Raw genomic sequence first — 12,004 nt, 5'->3', positions numbered from 1 at the left:
ACAGTGAGACCCCTGACGTTCAGGGACCCGCTCCAGGACCCCCACCCAGAGCCCAGGAGCCCCAGGAACCCACCCCGGGATCCTCCAGGACTCCCCTTCCCAGGGGTTCCCCCAGGACCCCCATCAGCCCTGAACTTCACCTCACAGCCCAGCACTGCTCCCCACCCTTACTTTCTTCCTCAGGAGAGAGTTCAGAAGAAGGCTTTGAGTCCATATGGAAACAACACCAATGCTTTATTCTTGTTTTTATCATTCAGTGGCAGAGGGGGGAAATAATAATACAATTGAAGAGACACCTAAAAAGCTAGACCTCATACAAGTCAGTGCTGGCTGTGTCCATCCACACACTGAGGTGACAGCAGAGTCCACACACTGAGTACAAAGCCCCAGGGACACAGGTCTGTGGTATTTATCATAGGGAAGGTCCGAATATGAAAAGGCAGCTCCATCTCCATCTTTATCTGTCTGGACGGGTCATTCCCGGCCTGGTTGGCACCATCATGGGTCTGGAGGGGGGCCTCATCATTGGGGGCCCTGGCATCATTGGCATGTGTCCTCCCATGGGCGGCCTCATCCCAGGAGCTGCCAGGGGAAAGACAGGTTGGAGAACAGCTCTTGGGAACACCACCTGCCCAGTCATGGTAGAACATGGATGGCTTGGGTTGGGATGGACCTTAAAGATTTATTTCCATTCCCCCACCATGGGCAGAGACACCTTCCACTATCGTCCTGTCCAAGCTGGCCTTGGGCATTTCCAGGGATCCAGGGGCAGCCACAGCTTCTCATCACAGCAACATCTGCCTTACCACCCTCAGAGGGGGGAAATTTCACACTATACAGTGGGCAGGTTCTCTACCCTGCTCCAGGGAGCTCCCATTTTCCAAGTCTGTAATCTCTGATGTGGCAGCTGCCAAGACGGATTCCATTCCTTAAAGGAGCTCAGCCACCAGCAGAGGAGGTTATACACCCATTCTGATAATATTCACTCACTACTTATTTCCAGCCACTCAAGAGACACATGAGCTTAATTACTCATCTGGAAAAGTGTTCATTCGGAGAAAAGTGCTACAAAACCATCCCATGTGCTTACAAACAAGCACCAAGCACCTCTGCAAGGGAAAAACAGCCCTTAAATAATGGCTTCCATCATATTTTGCCATTTATTTTTGCCAGGCTGCTGAATATCACAGACTGTACGTTTATCTTGTGCCTTTAAAAACATTTAAAGAACACTTTCAAGCGCAAGACAATAATTGCAAAGACACTTCACTACTTTCAGTGCACGTGTGTGTGTGTGTGTGTGTGTGTGTTCCCACAGATTTGTTCTGGGAACTGCTCCAATAAGATATCCCTTAAGAACTCTTCAAATGCCAGGAAGCTCAAGAGTGGAATGGATCAAAGACAGTTTAGTTTACAGTTCTGATAAAGCCTTTTCCAGGCCCATTGTTTCTCTGGAACACGTTCCCCTGAGACACTTTAAAAAGTAAAATCCACTTAGTGCAAAAAATGCACCTCTTGTGCAAAATGTGAGACCTGGAGGCACCAAACTCCTAAACAATTACTGCTCAGAGCAGAGGCAGAACAGCCACGACTTCCCAGAGCTATAATTCCAGCTGCAGTGGGTTGGTGACTCTCAATGAGAAGCAAAGGGGCTTTAAGGAGTGGTTGTAAAATTGTTATTATCTCCCCATGCAGGGGTAACAGTGACACAGGCGTGACCAGAATGTGACCATCCCAGCACTGAGCTCCCAACAGATGGTGGGACAGGAAACATGAAACATCACCCAGACCCTCCCAGCCAGTCCCCCATGGCAGAGTTACCCCATCCCAGACTTACCAGGTCCGACTGGCATCATTCCTGGGGGCGGTGGGCCCATCATTGGCATCATCGGGGGCCCCCCCATGTGTGGGGCTGGCATCATGCCGGGCCGGGGGGGGCCAGCTGGACAGACACAACAGTTACACACTGGCACTCTCAGCCACCAAAGGACACACTGCAGTTATTCACAGCACATGGCAGTAACTAATGCCTCAGTGACTTTACATCTGCCTCCATTACAGCCCTGATTCAAGGTGCTAGGAAGTGACCAGTGGAGGAATATGCTGGCTACCAACTCCAGCTGTGCACACCCAGCACAGGGAGCTGCCACTCCCAACAGCAGGACTTGGGGCTGGGAGGGCTCTGGGCCCTTCAGCAGCTCAAGGGAAAAAGGTTACCAAGGTGATTCTGTTTAGAAAAACCAACACAAACCAACCCACTGTGCAGTTCTAACAGGGCCACCTGCAAGGAAGCCCCCTTGGAATGAGGGGCTGTCACTGCTTCTGGTGCACTCAGCATCCCAGAAATCAGAAACAGTAAGGACTGATCTGCTCTTACACAGAATTTCTGCACACCGTGGGAGCACAAGCTCAAGATGGCTTGGCTTGGCTTGAAGCTAAAAGGCCTTTTCTTTCCAAGTTGAGGACACCAGCGATACAGCTCCAGAGGGCTGTGACCCCAGTCCCAAAGTGTCCCAAACTTACGGATGCTGGGAGGAGGTGGAATCATGGCTCCGGCTGGAGGTGGTGCCGAGAACGGGGTCGGTGGAATTTTCCCTTGCTGGAATGCAGCCGCTACATTGGGGGGGAAAAGAAAAAAAAAAAAAAGGAAAGAAAGAATCCCAGGGAAAAAAAAGCCAGTTACTAGGCTGAGGAAGCGCTGGGTCACTCGTCCGTGTCATGCCCCGCGGTCACGTCATGCTGTGTGCGCTGCTGTCCCCACACGCCGGACACATCCCTGGCACCTGGGGAGCACCTGAGACTCCTGGAGACAATTATTGTTACAGCTGGGACTAGAGAGCTCCTGCGTGGATGTCACACCCCTGGGCAGGGTGGGAGTGTGTGTGGGAGAGGAAAAAAAAATCAACCACATGGCGGGATCCGCAGCGTTCCACCAGGACATACTGTGCTGGAATGGCAACGAGGCAAGGGCTGGGGAGGGGGCAAGGAGCAGGAAATAGGGGGCAAGGAAGGGGAGAAATTCCACTGAATTGACTGGAAGGAAGGCAAAAGATGGGGAACTTTGAAGCATCACAAGGAAATAGACAAAGGGAAATGGAGTGAGGATGAGTTAGGGAAAGTCTGGACTGGACATTCTAGAAAAGCTCTTCACCAGAGGGGATTGGGCACTGAACATTCCCCAGGGAAGTTGGCACAGCTCTGAGTCTGTCAGAACTCAGGGAGCAGCTGGATGATGCTGCTGGTCACATGGTTTATTTTTGGACAGTCCTGCACAGAGCTGGGAGCAGGATCAATGATCCTTAGGGGTCCTGTCCAACCTGAGATACTGAGATATGAGCCAAGGAGTGCTGCCATTAAGTTAATCTGGTGTTTGCATTTCTTCCACAGAGGAAAGAGACATTCCTCAGAGGAAAAAGAACCTCTTGAAGTGACAGAGGAAACAATGCTACACTTCAGGTAAGCCTTTAAGTACCAGAAGAAAACGTAACTTGGGAACTGAGGGTAAGCAACCCCAGCATGTGAAAAAGGCAACAATCCCCTGTTTTAATGTCCATTTTCCTATATTTTTTAATTTTTTCCATGTTCTCAGCATAAATGTGCCACTGCCAAGCAGCACAGGTTTGTTATGTGGCCCTGTAGGATACCACTGAGAGCAGTGGCACCGACAGCCCCCGTGAACAGTGACATGGAGCCACTGCCACCAGCCCTGCGAGGGAACCTCAGCTCTTGTGTGGTAGGCAAAGCTCTCAGGCTCCCCTAGGACAGCTCAAAACCTGAGGAACTCAAGATCTACGCTCCAAGTTTTCACTCATGACTCACTAAGCGAAGACTCCCCAGGGAAGTGAGGAAAAGTCAAGGTGGAAGCAGGGAACAGCAGCTGGAGGAAAGGCAGGGGAAGGAATGGGGAGGCAGCCAGGGTCATAGAAAGATTGGCCTTACTTGTTTTGTCAATCAGGCTCTGGGCTTGCTCCTCCATCCATTTCTGGTAATAGTCCTTCACGTTCTCCTTGTGCTTCCGGCCACTGCAGTGGGTTTTTCTCACCGAGGGCTGGGAAAGGTCACAGAAACCCTAAGGTTACGTGGTGTTCGTTATGATTCTAAACACGTATAATTTAGCAGCATCAAGCAGGTATGTTTCTGTGCCCAGGCAGAGGAGGAGTGATGTGCAAAACCTTTATGTAAAGTTTTATCAGAACAATAAGTGTTGGCTCTCCAAAGGCTGCCCTGAGCCCCCCCCCAACTGCTTTCTCTGACCCTGCCACTGCCCCGCTGGAGAACTCCAGGGACATTCCCTCCCTTTTTTGCATGGAAGGGGAAAACACTAAGGAACACCGCTGTGTCTCACGGGACCTGTTTTAGCCGAGGTCAATTTTATTCTAATGCTCTTGACACACGAAAGAATTAAAGCCGAGGCTTCGGTACTCACCGAGTCATGGGTGAGGTACGTGTCACAGTAATCACAGTAAAACCTGCGGGGGAAAAACCTGGTTATTCAGAGCCCCCTTCGCGCTGTGAGCGTTAACAGAGCCCCGGGAACAGCCCCGCAGGGCGCCAGGGCTCGGCCCGCCCGGTCATCCGCGCCCCTCACGGCCCTGGGCTCCCGGGGAGCACCAGGACCCTCGAAAAGCACCGACCCGCGCCCGGGGACCCCGCCCGGGACCCTCGGGGAGCCCCGGCCCGGCCTCCCGCACCCACTTGGGCATGGTGCTCCCGCCGCCGCCAGCCGGAAGTGACGCCCACGCGCAGTGACGTACTCACACAGCGCCTCCGTCCGCGGATTGACCCCCACCAGCTGCCGTAGGGCCCGGAAGTGACAGCGAATGGGCCCCGCTGTATCGTTCTCCCCGCCCGGCAGGTGGAGCCATGCCGCGCCCGTCCCTGTCTGGTCACGCCACCATCGCCCGCCCACAGGCCCGGCAGAGCCGACATCGCCCCCCGGCGCACGGCGCGCAGGTTTCATTGGGGCCTCCGATGCTGCCAAAGCGTGTTCTCCTTGTTCTCTGTGTTCTCACGAACACACCCGGTGGTTCCGATCCCGAGCCGCGCACAGAACAGTCTCGCGCGGTCGAAAGCTGTAGGAAAAACATTGTTTTTAGGGGGAAAAAGACACCGAAGGAGGTCCTATGGAGTCTTGCACCTATATTTGCACGGCACCACGTGACGTTCAGCAGCTCATTTACATACACAAACACGCGCACTCGCCGCCATATATGGATGGCAGCGCGCGATTGTGGGCGGAGACGAGCGATCGCCCCGCCCCCGGTGACGCGCGCAGCCCGCGCAGGGGCCCCGCCTCACGCGCGGCTCTCATTTGCATGCGAGGCACCGCCCCCTCGCCCTTGCCGCGCTCCCTCTCTCCCCCCGCATCGCGCGTGAGGTGACGCCGGCCGGGGGTGACGTCGCGCTCCGCGCGCCGCGGGGCGGGGCGGCGCAGGCGCAGTGCCGGCGGCGAGGGCGCGCGCGCACCCACTTCCCACCACCCCCCCCCCCCGCCCGCCCGCCCCCGCGCGCCCCCCCCGCGCGCGCGGCGCTGAGGCGGCCCCGGCCCGGCCGCGGAGCCCCCGGGACCCCCGGCCATGGAGGGCATGGACGTGGACCTGGACGCGGAGCTCATGCAGAAGTTCAGCTGCCTCGGCACCACCGACAAGGACGTGCTGATCGGCGAGTTCCAGCGCCTGCTCGGCTTCCAGCTTAGCCCCGCCGGCTGCGCCTTCTTCCTCGACATGACCAACTGGTGCGGGCCCGGGGCCGGGGGGGGGGGGGCGGGTGAGACGGCCTGAGGGGCTCGAGGGGCCGCGGGCCCGGACCCCCCCCCCCCCCCCCCGCTCGGTCGCCCCAGGGCCCCGCCGGGGCGGGGGGAACGGGCGGTGTTTGTGCTGGGCCCTCTGTCCCCTGCCCGGGCCGGGCGGGCGGCGCGGGGCCGGAGGCGGCTCCCATGGCGGTGGGAGAGCGGGACGGGGCCGGGGCGGAGGTGGCTGACTGTCGGCCCCAGCCTGGGGTGCGGGTTTGCTGGTTCGCCTCTCCAAGGGCCGCGGTCAGGGACGGGCTGTGGCGCCCCGACTTTGAGGCAGCTACGGAGGAAGGGAAATTGTGGCAGAAAGGCGCTGTAGGACCCTGGAAGCTGCCGCGGTGCACGTGTGAGAGTTACCGGGGTGTTTGGGGAAAACTTAGCGTCTGTCTGTGGACTGAGGGTCTCTCTGACTCTCGGGTGTGTGTTTGTCTTGATAAAGGCTCTCTGTTACTGCCCACGGAAAAAGTAGGCACGGGTTATCAGGGAAGCTGTAGCTCGAGAAAAACAGGGGAGCTATTTAGTACGAGGGTGAAAAACAGTAGCTAGGAGTGTTCTGATGCAGTGAGCCCAGGAACTGTAAAAAGGATGTTGTGGAGCAGCTGCTCTGCGAGTCGGAGGGGTTTTGAGCCCTTGCACCTCTCAGCTCATCTCCAAAGTGTGTTCACCTGAAAGCTCTGCAGAATGGGGGCTGCAGGAGAGCAAACGACTGCTGTGTGTTTCAGACACGGTGAAGAGCGACCACTTAGCAAAGCTCTGCTTAGAGATAGAACATCAAACCCAGAAACCTTGGCTTTGAAAACTGAAATCCAAGGGGAGGTCAGAATATCAACAGTTGGGAGAAAACTTGTGTGAATTGTTGAGCTTATAAACAGTGATAAGACAACTTCGTTGGCTTTTTGGATTTGCTTTTCCTTCCTAGGAAAGGAATTCTAGTGGCAAATAAGCATCTGCAGAAAGAGTAGGGGAATAACAAGTAATTCCTTGTGCTTTGTAAGCTGACACAGTGTGAAGAAAGGTCTCGAGGAGTTCAGAAGTTTGGAAGAAACTATAGGTTCCCAGCAGAAGATGCTTTCCCATCTCATCCGTTTGTTGGTGATTTGACTAAAACTGACATTGCACTGTAATCCTGGGGGTTCTGTGAGGTTCCTTGGGATAGCAGGGAACAGAGCTGAACCTGAAAGTTACTCCTGAAGATGCTCTGTGTAGCCAGAGTGTTCCTGGTTTGTGCTGAAGCAGCTCTTTTTCATCCAGGAATATTGAATTCTTGTTTGAAATAACAGCATTTCAAATCCAGCCTCAGAACCAAGGGCTTTTTCAAATGTTAATTTCAATTGAAGATGATCTAAAGTGGTTAAAGTAGCCTTGATTTCCCAGCTTCAATAGTTTGGTTCTGAAAACATTGTTTTTCACATTTTTTCTGAAGTACTAATTGATAAATCTTGTGGCTGGATGGGCATGTGCCTGTTGGGGTGGTGAGATGTGTGTGCATACAAACACGGGCTGTGACTGCTCTGAGAAGGCTCAGAGCCCATGTGAGTGCCCATTCTCAGCCTGGCAGGGGCTGCTTCTTCTACCCCAGCTTGGTGCTGTTCCTCGTGCTGGTGTCTCCATTTGCCAGCTTTGCCCTGTGTCTGTCCCACTGCCCAGCTCCCACCCCTTCCTGGATGGCCACAGGGTCATTGGCCCTGCTGGGCTGACCCTGCACTAACCCTGCTGTCCCTCAGCAGGGACAATCAGGACACGTGTTCCTGTTCTGGAAGCGCCTTTCCCGTGTCATTTGAGGGGCCCTGTGCAATCCGCACTGCCCAGGTAATTCAGGTGCCCTACTAGGTTTGTCTTGTGTTGCCTGGGATTAGGGTCAGAACCTTCTGTCCTCCAAAGAATTTGTCTTGATGACACTATCAGGTCACTTTTCCAAGTGTTAAAGGCATGGCACATTCTTTCAGGGATGATCCTTCTGTATCAGGATTGATGTTCACCTGCAGGAAATAGTGAGGGACCTCATAGTGGAGTGACAGAAGTGCACAATTGGGTATTCCAGGTTTTCTGTAGCAGTGTCCCATGTGTGAGTTAATTAACAAAGACATAAATAGTTTCACTAGAACTTGTTCCCAGATGTGAAAGCTGCTCTTTGGCAATAACTGTCATCTCCAGACCTGCAGTTCCTTCCCCACTTTGTGTCTTTCATGTACTGTAGGGAACACTCAGAGCTTAATGTGCTTTGAAAGACTATTTCCAACAGCATCATTAGTAATTGTGGTCAGAGGATTTACAATACTGCTGGAATAAAGGAATTCTTTTTAAATAGCTTGTTTCGCCAATCTGGGAAGAAGAATTAGTGGCTGACTGGGGAGGAATACCTGTAAGTAGTCTCTAAAACTCTGTGTCCACTTCTCCAGTTCCCAGGAATGCCCAGTGCCCCTTCAGACCTCTGTCAGGCTTGAGCGGTGCTAAGGAACTGCCAGTTGGCTTTATTAACTGCTGCAGAAATGCTTTGGGTTGAACATATGCATCCAAAGTTTCAGAGTTTGTTCCTTGATCTGCAGGAAATGCAGGTTGAACCCTTTGTCTTTTCATGGTATTTATTGAACACTTTCCTAGAGTTCTGTCTGTTTTTTGTGCTGACTCCTTGCCTTCCTGTTGCATAAATCTGATTCCTGAGATCCTGCAGTACATTTCCTAGTAGCAGCATACACCATCCTTTACCAAGAAAGTCCAAGAGGCTTTACCATTTAGTTATTCATTTTCCATTCTTAGAGGCTGCAGAGGGAGAGGCTGAGCTTTTGCTTTCGGCCTAAAACCAAAAGTGAACTTCTATATTCAAAAAGCAGAACCAAAAATGGAATGTTTTGGTGGTGAAATGTTTCTTCCTGGGGAGGAAACTCTGGGCAGTGGAGCGCGGAGGGCATTTTGCTACTGTTACATCCAGGATCAAATCCCTCTCAGTTACCTTGGCTCTGCTCCCTCCCCTCCAGATGTTGGGCCCCACCACAGGTGGGAGGGAAGGGACTCGTGGGAGAGATTTTTGTGGTGCAGTGAAGTTCCACACGTTGCCTGCAGCTCCACAGTGATCTGCGAGATGGGCAGAAGTGGGTCTGAACCCCTTTGGCCTTGGCTCGCCTTCACAGGAGCTCCTGGAACTCCATAAAAGTCATTGGATTCCTCTAAAGCTGGTGTGGAAATTGTATTGGGACAAGAAAAAGAAATTATTTTCTTTTAATTGGAGTGTGTGCCAGCTTTGTGGGTGAGAGGCTTGGAGGTGCTTTAATTTCATGAGAAAGTGAATTAGTTTGAAGTAGCTAATGGTGGTGGATTTAAAATCCATATTTTAGTGTAGCTGGCTCAGACATTCCCAGTTTGGAAGAACAAATGTATATTTCAATAATTTACATGTGATATTTCTTTACATTCTCCTCTTTTTAGCTCTTGTTTAGAAAGCTGAATTTTTATTAGTGCAGTAGGTGTGATATTTAATTGAAATGTGTCAGGTAATGATGGTTTCCATTGTGTGTGGGGGAAAAAAAGCATTATTGTAATAAAGCTTTTTGGATTCAGCTTTAGGTAAAAAGGTCATTATTTGTAAGGTTGTCAGATCTCTTCTGGAGGTCCTTGTGTTTTTTCATCTGTTAAGGAGAATTTGTAGCTGTGTCATGGTTTAACTAGTACTCCCTAGGTGATGTTTTGCATGAAGATAAGTTTATCACTGAAAATACCACAGAAATCTGTGCTAGAACCTTGTTCTCTTTCATGTCAGGTGTGAGGCAGTTCTGTGCTACAATTGCCTTGTAGATTCACATTTCCATCCCTGTGGGGGGGGTTGTTCCAAGTTCTTTATATCCAGTGAAACACCTGTATTGCCCAGAAGTGCATGTACTTAATTTCGTTTAGCTGATAGGGTTTTAATTGCTTTTCGCATGACTTATACGAAGTGTAGGTGCTACTCAGAGAAATACTTGAGGTATATTTGTGTAAGAAGTCACGACACTCAGAATTTAATAGAACAGACCAAGTGAACTAAGGGGATTCACTCACACAGGATGTTTCCCTCAGGGGCTCACACTAGCATTGCTCCTGATTTTTAACCTCAGGTGTTTGCAGACATCTGCATCGTGCAGGTGTCCTCTGAGAACAGATGTTTGGGCTGCTTTTCAAACTGGATCTTTGTTCTGACAAATGTGAGGAAAACTTCCCCACTGCTCTGTATAGACCTCGAGCTCAGTTTTGACATCCCTTCCCTTTGGTGGGGAATCCTTGTATCATGGAGGAGGCAGGAAACTGAGACCCGATTCTACAAATAAATCATCCTTCCCTGGGGATGCCTGTGGGTTTTCATTCCTTACCCAGTATCCGTGGGGCAGTGACAGCAGTGGCTGGGAGTTCCTGTTCCTTTGGTTCTCGTCATCGTTATCAGGTGACAGATACCAGAGTCCCATGTTTTTTCTGTGACTCAGTACACATTTATCGAGCAATCTGTGTCTTGGTTTGACTCTGGTCAGGTTAATATTTGTTTATGGTGACCAGCTGGGCCAAATCTGGTGAGAAGGGTTGCCTCAAAACATTGATGGGGTGTTGATAAGCTTTAGTAGGGAAGAAGGAAGCTGAGGCTTTGGACTTGATATCCATCTTACTCTAGCCTGATTGGTGACACACTGTCCTCACAGGCAGAAGTGGCACCCCAGAAACAGATCCGATGGTTGCTGGTGTGCTGTCACCAGGGTGTCAGGACAGTCTGGGGAGCTCTGCCTATTGTGACAGGTGCAAGGTCATTTACACCCTTGGATTGGGGAGGGAAAAGAGATTTTAAACTGTTCGGTCTGTTGTGGCTCACTTGAGACACAGTGGATGTCTCTTAGTGCCTGTGAACCGTCCCAGACTGCTGCCTCTTTGTGTCCACAGCTGTCTCCTAATGCTACTAAAAATAGCAACATTACAGAATTAAACAATTTAAAAATATTTTCTTTTAATCTTTTATCTAGTGCGTAAAAAAACCCCAAACCCGCACCTTTTGTCCAAAGCAACTCAAGTGTTTGATCTGATTATTTTGAATGAAATCTAGACTCTAAAGAAATCGTATTTATAACTGTGGAACATACTATAATTGTGCTCCAAGGTACAAAGCATTGAAAAATTGGTGCCTGTGGCCAGGAAGCATAAGCAGGTAACTGTAGCAGAATTGAGAGTTGGGTACAATATAATTTTGATCCAGCTGGACTCTGCCTTATGTGCCCCAACTTGTTCTCAGACGGTTTCTGTAGGATAATCCCCCATCACCTTCCTGCAGACACTTGTAGATTGGTAACATAGTTTGTGCGGAGGAATTGGCAGTTACAGGATCTCCTGTGTACTGGCAGCTCTGAATGATTTTCCACTGGGAAGAGCTGTTGCCTGTTTGCAGTGGCAGCTCCTGCTGGGACATTCTCTGGATATTTTACCCCCCCACTTAAAGCTGCTGGGACCAACTGCTTTGGGAAGGCTCAGCTGCTGGGGATGGTTCTGGTGGCTCCTGCTAGTAGCATCATTATTGTGGTGCTGCTTTGGGCAACGGGTTGTGCTCAAGTGCTGTGCTCAGCCCTGTGCAGGTATCTCAGGAAGGTTTCAGCAGCTCCTGTTCATGTTTTTGTGCACATTCAAGCTGCTCAGGGAAAGTGAGTTGATGGTTTGGTGCTCTGAGGACACTGTGCCTCTCCTGTGGGCTCTCAGTTTCTCTCCTCATGCTGCCCCTGCAGACACATGATTGCTTCTGTCACCACAGGTTTCTGTCTTATTCCTAGAACGCTTGAATGCTCCACTGTGGAACTGCTGCTTTCAACTGAGACAATGAAATGTTTTTCTGTGTCTTCATGTGAAAAAATAGATAAACTTTAAATTAGCCAGATCTTCTCCCTGTCATCCCCTCCCCCCCCCCCCACTTCGCTTCAGCTGTGTAAATTCAGCTAAAAGCTTTCAGCTTCCCTCAGTGGTCTTTTTCCATCATCAGACACTTTCTAAGGTACTTTCCCAACTTCATATATAGAATTCAGTGCAACTTTAGTGTAAGAGGGGTCAAAAACAAATAGAAATTTTGCTTTCTGAAATTCTGTCTGCTGAAAGATATGCACTGATTAAAATTCCAGCCCTTCAAAAGATCTTGAGACTTTGCACTTAATTGCCATGTGTCATCCCTATTGAACATTTGAATTGAAAGCTCCAGGTAGAAGTGCTTCCTTGCAGCAT

At 50.9% G+C, this 12,004-nt stretch overlaps 2 protein-coding genes across 5 annotated transcripts in view; one reads left to right on the top strand and one right to left on the bottom strand.

Annotated features, from left to right (window-relative positions):
• Positions 1–209: 209 nt before the first annotated feature.
• Positions 210–5,170, bottom strand: SNRPC (small nuclear ribonucleoprotein polypeptide C). Of its 4 annotated transcripts, none has more exons than XM_058856040.1 (6): positions 4,759–5,170; positions 4,427–4,469; positions 3,940–4,048; positions 2,524–2,616; positions 1,838–1,942; positions 210–582 (listed from the first exon to the last, which is right to left on the bottom strand). In XM_058856040.1, exons 1-6 carry the CDS (start codon positions 4,863–4,865, stop codon positions 458–460), a joined length of 582 nt encoding a protein of 193 aa, XP_058712023.1. In that variant the 5' UTR covers positions 4,866–5,170; the 3' UTR covers positions 210–457. The 4 variants fall into 4 exon arrangements, with proteins under 4 accessions (XP_058712023.1, XP_058712024.1, XP_058712026.1 ...); XM_058856041.1 differs by having other exon boundaries at positions 2,524–2,613; positions 4,759–5,169; XM_058856043.1 differs by having other exon boundaries at positions 4,696–4,817.
• Positions 5,171–5,491: 321 nt separating this feature from the next.
• ILRUN (inflammation and lipid regulator with UBA-like and NBR1-like domains) overlaps positions 5,492–12,004 on the top strand; it is a 28,043-nt gene continuing 21,530 nt past the window's right edge. Inside the window, exon 1 of the mRNA XM_058856176.1 lies at positions 5,492–5,734. Within this exon, the coding sequence (XP_058712159.1) occupies positions 5,577–5,734 (158 nt within the window). The 5' untranslated portion in view covers positions 5,492–5,576. The remainder of the gene's footprint in view (positions 5,735–12,004) is intronic.

This window comes from Poecile atricapillus, chromosome 23 (genome assembly GCF_030490865.1).
Source record: "Poecile atricapillus isolate bPoeAtr1 chromosome 23, bPoeAtr1.hap1, whole genome shotgun sequence".
In the NCBI taxonomy this organism is placed as follows: domain Eukaryota; kingdom Metazoa; phylum Chordata; class Aves; order Passeriformes; family Paridae; genus Poecile; species Poecile atricapillus.
This window is presented reverse-complemented; position numbering and strand designations above follow the sequence as displayed.